General features: G+C 45.2%; 1 protein-coding gene across 1 annotated transcript in view; it reads left to right on the forward strand.

Annotated features, from left to right (window-relative positions):
- The window catches only part of CHAT (choline O-acetyltransferase), a 42,832-nt gene that overhangs the window by 19,326 nt on the left and 9,306 nt on the right, over window positions 1–14,200 (forward strand). Inside the window, exons 9-12 of the mRNA XM_066621388.1 lie at window positions 1,396–1,524; window positions 2,991–3,113; window positions 8,490–8,631; window positions 13,318–13,380. Coding sequence (XP_066477485.1) covers window positions 1,396–1,524; window positions 2,991–3,113; window positions 8,490–8,631; window positions 13,318–13,380 — 457 coding nt within the window. The remainder of the gene's footprint in view (window positions 1–1,395; window positions 1,525–2,990; window positions 3,114–8,489; window positions 8,632–13,317; window positions 13,381–14,200) is intronic.

The following is a 14,200-nucleotide window of genomic DNA, read 5'->3' on the forward strand; positions in this document are numbered from 1 at the left end:
CCTAAGTGCCTGTTAGGATTGCGCCCATAATTGTTTAACAATGCAGAAATCTTAACTACAGTGGTGTCTCTCCAGGGCAAAGTTAGACTCTTGCAAGGAGGCATCATATGCCACCTTTTAAATCATATGTTGATGCTTTTTGTCTCCTTGGCACTGAAAGGGGTGGGGGAGCTTCTCAGCATTTCCGTGATGCTCACGTGCTCTACAAGGCTGGGGACTGCTGTTCTTGCTCAGCAAGCACCCTAGCAGCAACATAGGAAAAAGCAATCTATGGCACCATCCTTTACCTGCTTACTTGAAGTAAGTCCCACTGTGTACAATGGGACTTACTCCCAGGTAAACACCTTGGATTTGGGACTGCAGTCCTTGGCAATTAGGCAACCAACCTGCCTGAAACAAAAAAAGTGATCAGCAGTCATGGCAACAAAAAGTTGATCAATTGCTAAATTCCCACTGAATCTAGGTCCATCTAAGGCCCAAACCTATCTAACTTTCCAGCTCTGGTGCAGCTCCAATGCAACCCTGAGGTAAAAGAACAAGTGTTCCCATAACTTGAGAAGGCCTCTGCGACTGCCTCCCCACCACAGAATGGAGTTCATGCCCCACTGGCACAGCTGCACCAGCTCTGGAAAACTGCAAAGGATTGGGCCCTAAATCAGCATTATCTACAGTGGCTCTCCAAGGTTTCAGAAAAGGTATTCCCAGCCCTACCTGGAGATGCCAGGGATTGAATGTGAGACTGTGTGTGTGTGTGGAAAAAGTTCTCTATCGCTGCAGTGCGGTCCCACACTTGCTTGGATGCTCCTGCAGGAGTGGTACTGTTTTATTTCTCCAGCAGATAATGCTGGTTTAGGTCTGATATACCCAGCAGTAGTTTAGTTGAGCATCATCAGGATATGCAGAAATCCAGAAATCCCCGCCCCCATCCCCATCCAGAAAATGCCACGTCTTAAACCTGATTAGCTTCCCTTAACAATTCTCAGCAATTTGTCTTTGGAAGGAACCCTGAATTCACTGCAAATTTCACTTGTTTGAAATGTCAGTGCCAACCTTAACTAAGGCTCAAATTCTAACCAACTTTTCAGCACCGGCATAGCGGTGCCAATGGGACGTGTGCTGCATCCTGCAGTTGGGTGACACTCACAGAGGCCTCATCAAAGTAAGGGAATGTTTGCTCCCTTAACTCAGAGCTGCGTTGCCCTTATTTTGGTGCTGGAAAGTGGGTTAGGATTGCGCCCTAACTCAGAAGCGGCACTGACCAGAAATGCAGCAGTAAAGAACTCAAGCAGTGAGTAGCTTTGGTAGGTCTTTCCGTGACAACAACATCAAGGAGCTTCTTGAGACCTACAGCTGTTTTTAACAATCGAAACTGTATTTCTTTAAAAATAATTGCAGGAAAGAAGGTGCTAAGAAGTTGGTTAGAGCAGATTCAGTGAGCGAACTTCCTGCACCAAGGCGACTAAGGTGGAAATGTTCTCCAGAAACACAGGGACACCTGGCATCATCCGCAGAAAAACTTCAAGGGTACAACAGTTTCTTTCACTTTACAACAGTATTTTTAAATAGAAACAATAGTACACACTTTCCTCAACTGGCAGAGGAATCAATGAGAATCACGCACGCACTCTCACATAATACCAGAACCAGGGGACATCCACTAAAATTGAGTGTTGGGCGGGTTAGGACAGACAAAAGAAAATATTTCTTTACTCAGCGCGTGGTCGGTCTGTGGAACTCCTTGCCACAGGATGTGGTGCTGGCGTCTAGCCTAGACGCCTTTAAAAGGGGATTGGACGAGTTTCTGGAGGAAAAATCCATTATGGGGTACAAGCCATGATGTGTATGCGCAACCTCCTGATTATAGGAATGGGTTAAGTCAGAATGCCAGATGTAGGGGAGGGCACCAGGATGAGGTCTCTTGTTATCTGGTGTGCTCCCTGGGGCATTTGGTGGGCCGCTGTGAGATACAGGAAGCTGGACTAGATGGGCCTATGGCCTGATCCAGTGGGGCTGTTCTTATGTTCTTATGTTCTTACTCAGGCCTTCTTTCCCCAAAATGGCCTGACTTTATCGCGTCGTTGTGGTGTGTAGGCACAGACAGAGTGGCCTCCAAATTTCATATAGTCCCTGGAACCACCAGAAATCACCAGTTTCTAGTAGATTTAGTGGTAGAGTCAACAGTGTCTAAATCCAGAGGGGCATTGGGGAGCTTGGCAGAAACTCAGACAAAAAGTCCTACTCTGCCAAACTCATTTCAAAACAGAAGCCAACAATTCCCCCAATCGCTAACTGCAGACATGCTTCTAAGAACGCTTCCGTACTTTGTATTTTTCAAACTTGTTCCTAACAGAGATGAAATGAAAATCTGGAAGGCATTTGCAGCTTCTCTTTCATGTAATGTGGAGACAGAGAGCTGCATCTGGGTCCATGGCAAGAGGACACAAACAGGAGTGTTCTGCATCTCCCAGGATTGTACCTCCACATTTGCTGGGGCAATGTAATACATATTAAGATAGGGTATGTTCCTGTCACATATTTAATGACTAAAAGCATGACAGGAAGTAAATTGGATACAGCACTTAGGCTTTGCATAAGATGCAAACAGTGGCCTCTATTTTTACAGATGGCATGATCTAAGAGGATCAACGAATATGGAGGGTGTACGCACAACAGTGACAGCAAACAGCTCATTTGAACAGGCAATTTGAATTCAAGTGTTAGTTTTTTGCCTATGCCCATACTGCCACTAAACAGGCTACCTCTCCTTATCTGCATTTTTCCAGCTCACAGCAGGATCTTATTACAACTCCGCCCATGACATATAATACAAGGGACTTCAGGCAAAGGCTAGGCTCCAAAGTTCACCATGCACATGCCCAATCGCCTTGGTGCACACACCAGAAACAAAAGCTACATTATGTGAGAACATTACACATGAGCATTACGTGAGAACTTCCCATTTTCGCTTGTATTGTTTGCTCATTTCCTAGGGTGGTGAAGAATCTCGACTTCATTGTTCATAAATTTGAAAACTATGGCAAAGAGTTCATCAAGAACCAGAAGATGAGTCCTGATGCGTACATCCAAGTTGCATTACAGCTGGCGTTTTACAGGTAGGTAAACCCAAATCATACCAGCAGTCAACTGTTGCTGATAATGTAGAATGAAAGAGGCCTCCTGGCCGGTTGGGCTCTGGGAGTGGGGATCCCCCAGCACAAGAGCCTCAGGAGACTCCCTTGAGAAGCACAGTGGCAGAGCCTTCTCTCTTTACACCGTGACCCCATATTCACATGCACCTTTGGGGGGAGCAAGGTCTTCCCATTTGTGTCTGATGTTAAGGAAGGTCCGAGGCATGCCTCCGCATTATTGGCTGTTGTAGGCGGAAGTGAAAATAGCAATGTCAGGACATGTAGTAAGTTGTCCTAGATGTAATGGAGTAGGAGGGAGGAAATGCATGAAATGGCCCTAAAGGCAGCCATCATTTATCACAACTGCTTTTCTGTCCTTACTATACCTTTATAAAATAGTGGTTTGGGGACCTTCCAGTTTTGGAGGGCAGCCATTTCTCAATCTGGTTGCATGCTTCTTACAACACTTACAGCCCAACCCTATGTAACTTACCCTGCGCCGATGCAGATGTGTCAATGGGGTGCACACTGCATCTCATGGGGGAGTTTCAGGCCCCAGAGTTCTCCTCTGGGTAAAGGCGCATATGTTCCCTTGCCCAGAGGTAAGCTGTCACTGCTTTGCTGGGTCTACTCAGATCTACGCCAGCTACTTTGCTGGTGCAAGACCAAGTGAACCCAGGAAGTGGACTGAGGCCAGGAATTTGGATAGAACACTGGTGGTGCCACTACCACTGATACCACCCCCTTCCCATACTCAATCGACCCCCTCCCCATCCTCAATCAGCCCTTCTCGTACTCATCTCCACCCCATTCTACCCCTCCCCATTCCACCCACCCCTTCCGTCCCCCGCCCTCCGACTTACCTTTCTGGGTCTGGTGGTGTTTGCAGTAGCACTCTTTAAAAGGCTGCCAATGGCATGCTGCATGTACTACGGCAAGCCAGTTTACAACAGTAGAACTGTGTTCTGCAGTCGCAAATGCTTCCACTGGAGAGGACTGGGCCATTAGACTTACAGCACAACTAGACATGAGCAGAAAACAACTCAGGTGCTATTGATTGTCTATGAAGTTGCAGGGGGGTTAATTAAAAGTGTAACATTGGGTGGACAAGATGGGGAGCGAAACTATCATCCTACCCACGTTCTTTTCATCCAAAACTGGGATGGGGGTAGCTGTTTTTCTTCCACAGGAGTTGCTTCAGGTCACAAAACCCCACTGAGGAAGAAAAATGCTTTAAAAAAGCAACCTTGGGAGAAAGATATGGGCAATGGAAGGGTTCAGTTCACCTCCCCATCCCGTTGCATCCCATCCCATGCTTTTGCACTTCATCCTATAAAGCACTCTGCTGCTTTATAAAGGTTTGGGGGTAGATTTGATTCTGTACACAAAGCTCTACTAGTGTCACATTGCGTTTGCCCACCCTGAAATGAATCAGCCAGTCATGGAAGCAAGAGGAAGATCATCCACTTCTGGAAAGCTGTTTGTGTTGATCATTTGTAATGCAGTGCCAATTTGTGTCAAGCAGGAGAGAAAACAAAACTCCTACCGTTAGTCATGAATTTTACTGGGAAATTAAATGAGAGGCCTCTGAGTCAAATAAAAAATAGCTTTATTAGACAACTATCATTTATCAGGGCATCATTAAATAAATGGGACATATGAAGATGGAGGTGACCAAAGTAGATTCTATGAAATTAAGTGTTCAATCCTATGCATGTCTATTCAGAGGTAAGCCCCATAATTGTCAATGGGGCTTACTTCCATGTAAGTGAGGATGGGATTGCAACCAAAGTGTTCAACTGTATCTCCATAACCCTTATTCACTTTTAGCATAGTAAATGACTTCAAAATTCTCTTTGGTGGGGATGACAATGTTTATATGTTCAGTATAAAAATGTGCATATAAAACAGCCTTATCCTGAGTTGGACTGCTGGTTTCTCTAGTTCAGTAGTGTCTGCACTGACCTGCAACAGCTCTCCAGATTTTCAGATGGGAGGATCAACAGCCCTGCCTGAAGATGCCAGAGATTGAGCCTCAGACCTTCTGATGAATTCCACTGAGCTATGGCTCTTCCTTTAAAAGTAGAGAGCAAAATAGAAAGAAAAGGAATGATGTATCAAGTTTCCATGCATAGTTCTGCATACTGGGTTGTTGTTTTTTTACCATGAGATCTGAAACTGAAAATGGCAAGTGTTTCCACAAAATCAACCACAGCATTGTAGCCTTTGTGGGGAGGAATGTTCCCATGAGATTCAGTACCACCCTAACCATTTGATCTGTCCCATCAGTATATAAGCAATGAGAGAGGGAGGGATAGCTGTAACTCTAAATTGATTATATGTCCCTCCACTGTAGGATGGGGAGGCAATATCCACACTACCTCCAACAATTCTGACCAGTGGCAAGCACATCCTAAAAGAGGAGCCCACAATAGAAGAGTCAGAGATGAGAGACCCACAGTCATGGGTGAGGTGTCTTGAGAAGGCCCTCATCATTTTTCATCGCATTAGACTTTGGGGCCATCTCACAACATACTGCACTGCAACAAACACTTCTTCACACAGCACACAGTTAACTTGTAAAATTCATGGATACCAGAGGTGGTGCAGTTAACGCCATCTCTCTGTGTAAAACTGGACAATGCACAAGTTTTCAGACACCGGTTTGTCAAAATCATGCTTTCCATCAGTAGGAATGCACCTAAAAAAAAGACCAAAATGAAACTGACAAGGGACTTCTCCAGTCAGATACCCACTGACCATCTTCTCATCAAGGAGTAAATTTCTTTCAAACATTTAATAGGATATCAGAAAGGAAAGTGGTAACAGTTTGTCTGCCTACTGAATGAGGACAGGACAAGAGCATCCTGGACAAATGTAAGAAGAGCCTTGATGGATCAGATCAAAGGCCCAGGATTCTGTTTTCAACAGTGTCCAACCAGATGCCCCCCAAAGCAGATCATGAAAGCAGTAGCTCAGCCCTGTTGGTTGTACCCAGCATTTGATTATAAAACTGTATAGTGTTAAATGCAGGTTAATCATTAGGAATGAAAAAAGAAGTACAGCAATGGAATAAGCTGCCTAGGGAGACAATGGGATCTCTACCCTTGGATTTTTCTGAAAGATGACTGGCGCACCTCTTCAGTTCAGTTGGCAACCTTCAGACTCAAAAGACTATAGTATCACACTCTGAAAAGTCGTTCTGGCACAGTGTCTAGTGTGGCTGAAAAGGCCAATTCAGGAGTGACAATCCCTTCCACACTGGGAGCAAGTGCAGCCTGTCCCTGGTCTGTCTCCCTGGCTATGGGCCTTCCTTCTTTGCCTCTTTGCTTCAGTCTGTTGGCCAAGTGTCTCTTCAACCTGGAAGAGGCCATGCTGCACAACCTGCCTCCAAGTGGGCCGCCCAGAGGCCAAGGTTTCCCACCTGTTGAGGTCCATTCCTAAGGCCTTCAGATCCCTCTTGCAGATGGCCTTGTATCGCAGCTGTGGTCTACCTGTAGGGCACTTTCCCTTCACGAGTTCTCCATAGAGGAGATCCTTTGGGATCCGGCCATCATCCATTCTCACAACATGACCGAGCCAATGCAGGCGTCTCTGTTGCAGCAGTGCATACATGCTAGGGATTCCAGCTCATTCCAGGACTGTGTTGTTTGGAACTTTGTCCTGCCAGGTGATGCCAAGGATGCGTCGGAGGCAGTGCATGTGGAAAGCGTTCAGTTTCCTCTCCTGTTGTGAGGGAAGAGTCCATGACGTGCTGCAGTACAGAAGTGTACTCAGGACGCAAGCTCTGTAGACCTGGATCTTGGTATGTTCCGTCAGCTTCTTGTTGGACCAGACTCTCTTTGGGAGTCTGGAAAACGTGGTAGCTGCTTTGCCGATGCATCTCTTTAGCTCGGTATCGAGAGAAAGAGTGTTGGAGATTGTTGAACCAAGGTACACAAAGTCATGGACAACCTCCAGTTGTAAGAGTTGTAAGTTGTAAGGCGCACCTCTTATGGATGCTTCAAATATAGAAAAGCCTGTTAGCATGCGTGCATCCTCACTGACCTGTAATTTTCTGCCCCATTTGTATATACAAACAAGGCCTACAAATACATATCAGAACAACCTTATTGGGTCAGATCATGATCCATTTAGTCCAGGTTTCAGTGTGCAGCAGTGGCCAGCAACATCTATCAGGAAGCTCAAAATCAAGTCACAAGGTGATTCTTTGACCCCAGCAATCGCTACTGAGAAAAATGCATCTTCTTTATATGGAGATTCCTTCTCAGCATCATTCATCTAAGCTAGTGACCATCATTACACCTTGTGCAAATGAAATTCCATCATTAAGTAATACATGAAGAATTTCTTTTGTTCATCCTGAGTCTTTGCAAATCAGCTTCATTGAGTGACCCTTAATGCTAGTATTTTGAGTCAGAAAAAAAATTATCTTCTCTCTCTCTCTCTCTATTCCACATCAGTCACAGTTTTATAAAAAATTCGATTGCAGTCTTTCAAAGACATTCCCACCTGGAATATTACTATATTCTATTGGAGTACACCATTCTCAAAAGAATACGTACTGTATGTATTTTCCCATTCAGTATACCTTCCCCATGTGCCTTCAGGATAGCAAGTCAGGATTGCCTCCTGGCATCCCATTCTCTCCCTTGCCCTAGAGGATCAAGGGTAGGACAATGTTTCCTGGGCTTTGTTGATGCTTCCGGGATTCTCATCCACTTGTTTATGGTTGTGCAGGCAGAATCAGGGAATCCCAAAGCATCCTTATTTCATCTCTCAGAATGATGTCACTGCCCATCCATTGACAGAGAAGGGGAGGAGGAAAGCTGCAAGGGCAAAGAGTGGTGGATGAATCTGACATGGCAGCTTAAACTTTGAAAGTACACATTCACAGCACAGGCTATAGAAATTGCAGCTCTGTCAGTCACGCTTTCTTTCAGTGGTTAAACAGTATGGGGCTTTTGTTGTTGATTTAAATAAAACTAGTTCCCATCTTGCACACAAAAGATTAATCACACAGTGATTTTATTGTGTGGCACAAATGAAACATTGCTCAGGTTTACAGCACATGCTAGTTCCACTAGGCTCGTTGTCAGACATAAAGGATTTCTTTACAGAAATGAATTCAACCAAATGTGCATCGATCCTGCTATTTAAAAAAAGGCTGCAGTGTCTGTCTTCATATAGAATTCTATTAGCATAAAAATGACATATTACACAAAGTAAAAGCCAAGGCTGTGACACAGAAACCTGAAGAGGCTATTTTTCTTACAGACCTTACGATTGCCTGGAAATGTATACTGTATTTTTAACTATTTATACCTATAACATAACTATTTATAATTCATGCTTCCATAGATTGTACGGGAGACTTGTCCCCACCTATGAAAGTGCTTCCATACGCCGGTTTGAAGAGGGAAGAGTGGACAACATCCGATCTGCCACTCCTCAAGCATTAGATTTTGTAAAAGGAATGATTGACAAAAAACCATCTCTACAGGTATATGCTTTCCCCCATCTTTTACTTAGATTTGGTAGAGGTTAGCCTGTTGGGGGACCTCTTGCACAAACCCAATAACATGAATAGATGTTTCTTGCATTTGGGTAGGCAAATGTGCCAGTGTATTGTGCCCTAAACTCTAAAAGAAACATCATGAATAGCTGTCTAAAAGTTGTTTCAAAATGTGTGTCAGTGGTTTTCAAACTCTTATTTGGGGGAACTGGAAGTTTATCAGTGGTTCCTCATTAAGAGGATAGTAATGGAGGACAAACAGGCAGAAGAGAGCTTGAGTCAGAAAACCCCAAAAAGCGACAAAGAGCCTAGTCCTATCCAGGGGCGGATCCAAGGGAGGGGCCATAGGTGTGTGCCCCCCCCAAAGCTGTCACACCAGTGGGGAAGGGCAGTGGCGGGGCAAAAGCATTGGGCTGCCCTGCCACCGACAACCTGCTCTGCCCTGGCTGGCTGCTCCTCCTTTGAAGACTCAGGTAATCAGGCAGCCAATGAAGAGAGTGTGTGTGTGTGTGCTCTGGAGCGTAGTCCCCCATCAGCCAATTTCTTTTTAAAGTGACAGGGGTTGATGTGCAAGAAGCAGCTGTACTGAACAGGTCTACTCAGAAGTATGTGCAAACATTCCTTTTCAGTTCACTGTCACGTTGGATGTTAAGCATCATAAGAACATAAGAACAGCCCCACTGGATCAGGCTATAGGCCCATCTAGTCCAGCTTCCTGTATCTCACAGTGGCTGACCAAATGCCCCAGGGAGCACACAAGACAACAGACACAATCTGTGTCCTGGTGGCCTCCCCTGCATCTGCCAATCAGAAGCAGCCTTCCTCTAAAACCAAACAAGGGCGGTGGGGGGGGGGGAAATGAAAGGTGAAACTGGGGGAGGGGGGCAGCTCTTAAAGTTCTCTGTTCCTTTTGACATGAGAGAATCCCAGTTTTTCCTACCTTGAACTGAATCCTATCCAATTTTCCAGTGCCAATTCAATTGTCCCAAGGGTGCATCCTGTGGTGGAGGGGCAGCCACTGAGTGCTCCTCAAGGTATGGGAACATGTGTTTCTTTACCTTGGGGCTGCATTGAGGCTGCACCAGTGCTGGAAGACTGGATAGGATTGGGCCCTGAATCAGATTAGCTGGCCCTTGGTGCAACAAGGACAATTGCTGGACCCTTGTCTGTGGTTGAATGTCCCTGTTAAATGCATAGGAGACCTGTGGCTTTCCACATTAAGTGGCTTGTTGAAGAAGCAGAAATCTGGCTACATGATCCTGTTTGGAAGTGTTCGTAAGGGACGAGCCACCCCTTTGTCTTGAGTGTGATTTCAATATGATATGAGGGCCGGGTCATTTTCTGGGCATATGCACAGAGGAGAGATCTGTGTTGATACCAAATGCAAAATCCAATCCACAGACACTGGATCGCCCCTGGGTGAGACAGAGCCTCCCCGAGGGAGACCTTCGCTCAAGTGCCCTCACCTGCCCCCCATGTCCCTGCAGCGGGGCTCTGGCTCCTCGTGGAGCTCCTGTTCAGGCCAGCCGGGGGCCACGCCTGTCCACAAGCTGAGCAAGGACGAAGTCAAGAAGAAGGGCTGGGCTGGGCTGGGCTGGGGCAGCGGCATAGCTGGAGGGGGGCAAAGCACCTAGTCTTGAAGGGAGCATCAGCCCAGCATGCAGAGCACCATTGGCCCAATCCTAGCCACACTTTCCTGGGAGTAAGCCTCATTGAGTCTAATAGGACTTACTTCTGAGTAGACATGCATAGGAGTGGGTTCTAAGGCTGCAATCCTATCCACACTTACGAGGGAGTAAGCCCCATTGACTGTAATGGGGCTTACTTCTGGGTAGACATGCATAGGATTGGGCTGTAAACCGGTGCTCATGGGCCCCCCTCAAACACTGACACTGGATCCGCCCCTGAACCTATCCTCCACAGTCTTCTCCCATGTAACTGCACTGACAGAGTGTGTGACACACCTAGTGGTGGGGGGATGACGACTAGACAGCTTAGGAGAGGAAAGTAAACAATTTTCTTAACTCTCCTTAGGCCACCTGGCTATCAATGCATCTCCCTTGGCCTATGGCACCTATGTTGCTGGTGTACGTCTGAGGGGAGTCAGGGAGCAACCCAGAGTTGGAAAAACAAGGATAGCATCCCAGCTTGCTGCTGCCACAACTGTTGCACTGCCATTAGAGAACTTACAGCAGCAGGTCTGCTTACCCAGCAGAAAGCAGGGAAATCCACTACTATAGACCCTCCATAGAATTGGGCCATAAGTCTCTAAATGATGGTCAGAACATAGAAATGTGTTGTGGTGTGAAATGTGTCCAGGAGTTTTTTGGGGTTTTTTTTTAAGACCCCCCCTTCCCCTCTGCTTCACTCAAATCACAGATTCCCAATGCTTCTTTTCTTAACAGAAAAAGGTCTGCCAGGGCATCGTTACATAAAATTGCATGCAAGGTATATTTTACCCTAAGTAAATCAGTTTGGTACTGCTCACATTACAAGTGACAGCAGCAGGGAGCAATGTGTGCTGATGCTGTACACACCCACCATAATTTTTCTACAGTAATTATTCCATCTCTCCTCATACTGTTTAAGTGCATTAAGGCTTCCATTTTTTAAAAAAAAAATGCAATTGATTTTAGTGGTTCCTTTAAACCTTTTTGGTTCCTTCAAAGCTGGAGACAACTAAGAACATAAGAAGAGCCCTGCTGGATCAGGCCATAAGCCCATTTAGTCCAGCTTCCTGTATCTCACAGTGGCTCACCAAATGTCCAAGGGAGCACACAAGACAGCAAGAGACCTGCATCCTGGTGCCCCCCTTGTGTCTGAACTGTTGTTCATGGTGCTGGTGGTATGATAGAGACAATTTCCTTTAGTCTAGCCTCCCTTCCACTGTAATCCCATCATTAACTTTGGAAAAAAAAATAGTTATCTGTTAACCTAAAACTGGAACCATGTGTTAAGGCTAACTTATGTCCAATACAAACAAACAACAACAAAAACAGTATGATTTCCTCCTCTTTCCCAAGTAATATTTGGTCATGTAAACAATGTCACATGCCATTAGCACACTGCAAGTTTTCCTACCTCAAAAGACGTAGCCAATGACATACAGCGGGAATGACAAATGAGATGCAATGAGATGCAACTCTTGCAATGAGATGACAGCCTGTTTCATGTTTTGCATTACTAAACTTTGGGCCAGTTCCGTTGTATCTGCCAGTGCTCTCAGTAATGTGGGAGAGGAGCATGGGCAAGCATATTTCCCCTCCATCCATCCATCCCACCACAACCTAATTGCATGGGGAGATGGTTTGTCTGAATCGCCTCCAAAGCGAGGACAAAATACTACTTTGAAGTAATTCATCCATTTGTTGAGGGGTAATTTGGATGACACCCCACCCCAGCATAATTAGGCAATGTACTAGATGGGGGAGAGACGTGCAAACCTATGTTTCTCCCTTACGCAATTAGTGCTACAATCCTATCCACACTTACCTAGAAGTAAGCCCCATTGAGTAGACATGCTTAGGATTGGGCTCTAAGAGGCGCAATGAACCTGTCATCCAAAGCTGCCCAAAGTTTGGCAATGCAAAAGTGGACCATGCAGTAATTTCATTTCAAGTTTCCCCACTTCCACTCTTCTTCACTGGCTGTCTCTCCTCTGCCACAGGGTTAGGACAGTCCAGTGGTCATATTACCTGAACCAGTCTATTGTAGGAGAGAGGAGAGGGAAACATGAGCTTGCTTTTAGTGGTGGCAATACAATAGCTGTAACATGTAGTTCTGTCCTAAGTATTCACTGTCACCCTTGAAGGCATATAGTTACAAGAAAGTGATGTAAAGCCAGATATTATTTTGATTTGTTGGTTGTTTTTGATCCCATTCAATCAAAATAAAATTTTAATCAGACTTTCAAATATTGCTGCCAGCTTATTTTCTTCACCCTTAACATATCCAAGTGCATTTTCCCAGCTGAATGAAGTGTGTATTTATTTTAAGTTCCCTACCTCAGAAGTACCATCAGGGATAGCCCAGGTGGTGCACTAGCCAAGAACCCATGCCCATCAGGCCTGGCTAACCACTTACACCCTTAGGATCCTAGCAGCACCCAGTGCACCATTAGTGGGGGGATGCCATGGGGGGCCAGTGCTTGGAGTTGCCAAAAAACCCTCAGCTACCTGGTGGCTCAAGGGTTTCATGTTTATTTCTGGGAAAGGCTTCTTTAACCTCATTCATTTCAATATTTCAGTAGCCAACCATGTATAGGACTACAGTTGAACCTCAGTGTCTGCAGGGGATCTGTTCCCGCATCACCCGCAGATACTGAAACTCACAGATAATGGAATCTGCGGGTGGGGTCCAATAGGAAGCACCTTCTGGTCACATCGGAGGTTCTTCCAAGAATCAGAAGTGCTTTTCTGACACTTTCTGCATTCTGAGGGCTGGAGAGGCTGCACACTGCTTCTCCAGGCCTCAGAAAGCCACATGACCAGAAGGTGCTTCCTGTCACATCTGGGAGGTCAGGTGGGGCCCTCCAGCTTGTGTTCAGAACCCACGCTGAGTCAAATCCATGGACTCTGAACCCACCAATAAAAAGGGCCCCCTGTAAAGCCAAAATCCATTGCCGTTCAGTTAACGGAAACATGTCCAACAATTGTTATGTGTCTTCTTTTTCAGGATTCTGAGAAAATGCAGCTATTTAAGGATGCAATAACAGCTCAGACCAATTATACTATTTTGGTAAGCAAACAACTTTTCTGTCTTGATTAGAACCAGTTGTTTTGCCAATAAAAGCACAACAGTATAACTATGAAATGAAATTATGTTCTCCTCAGATGCTGGATTATAGTGCATCTTATCTTCCAAACAAACACTGGCCTCATTTGTTAGATTTCCTCAAAAAATAAAATATACGAACAATTTATATAGTCCAGCAATTGATGAAATAATCACAAACGTATAACTTGATTATTGTCATCAATGTGACTGACAAGCCTACACCCTGAAAATGAATGAAGATTGCCAGCTGTTGAACTGCCCCTTTTTGCAGCTGGGCCTTTGACCTGCTATGAAAATCTTCACTTGCTAATTCCTGCACATCCAGCTTCTGCTAAAAGCACAAGAGCAGACCAGGTTTCCTTCTGGCCAACTGGCAACCCTCCTAAACCAAATAGCTTTGAACTAAAGAAGACGAATATCTATGAAAGGGAACAACGGTTTAAGGTTATTGAATTATTCCTTTGTTAGGGAAGCTGTGCTGCTGTACTAAGCTTGTAGCCTTAAAACATTAATTTAGTATTTTTTTCCTTCTTTGCATCAATTCACCCTTTATTTTGTTATCCCATCTCAGTCTCTTTCTTCAGACATGACATTGATCTATGTTAGGAAAATGTCATTGCTAAGAGCCTTATAAATCATGTTGGATAGCAAATACTTCTGTTGATCCTCAAGTTCATTCTTCTTGATGAAAGGAAACTATTGTGACCAGTCCAGGGTTTACAGTCTTTCCTCACAAGTCACTGAGCACATGCACCAATGATCCTGCCAGCATTAGTCTCCA

The sequence above is a fragment of the Tiliqua scincoides genome, chromosome 3 (genome assembly GCF_035046505.1).
Source record: "Tiliqua scincoides isolate rTilSci1 chromosome 3, rTilSci1.hap2, whole genome shotgun sequence".
NCBI classification, from domain to species: Eukaryota; Metazoa; Chordata; class Lepidosauria; order Squamata; family Scincidae; genus Tiliqua; species Tiliqua scincoides.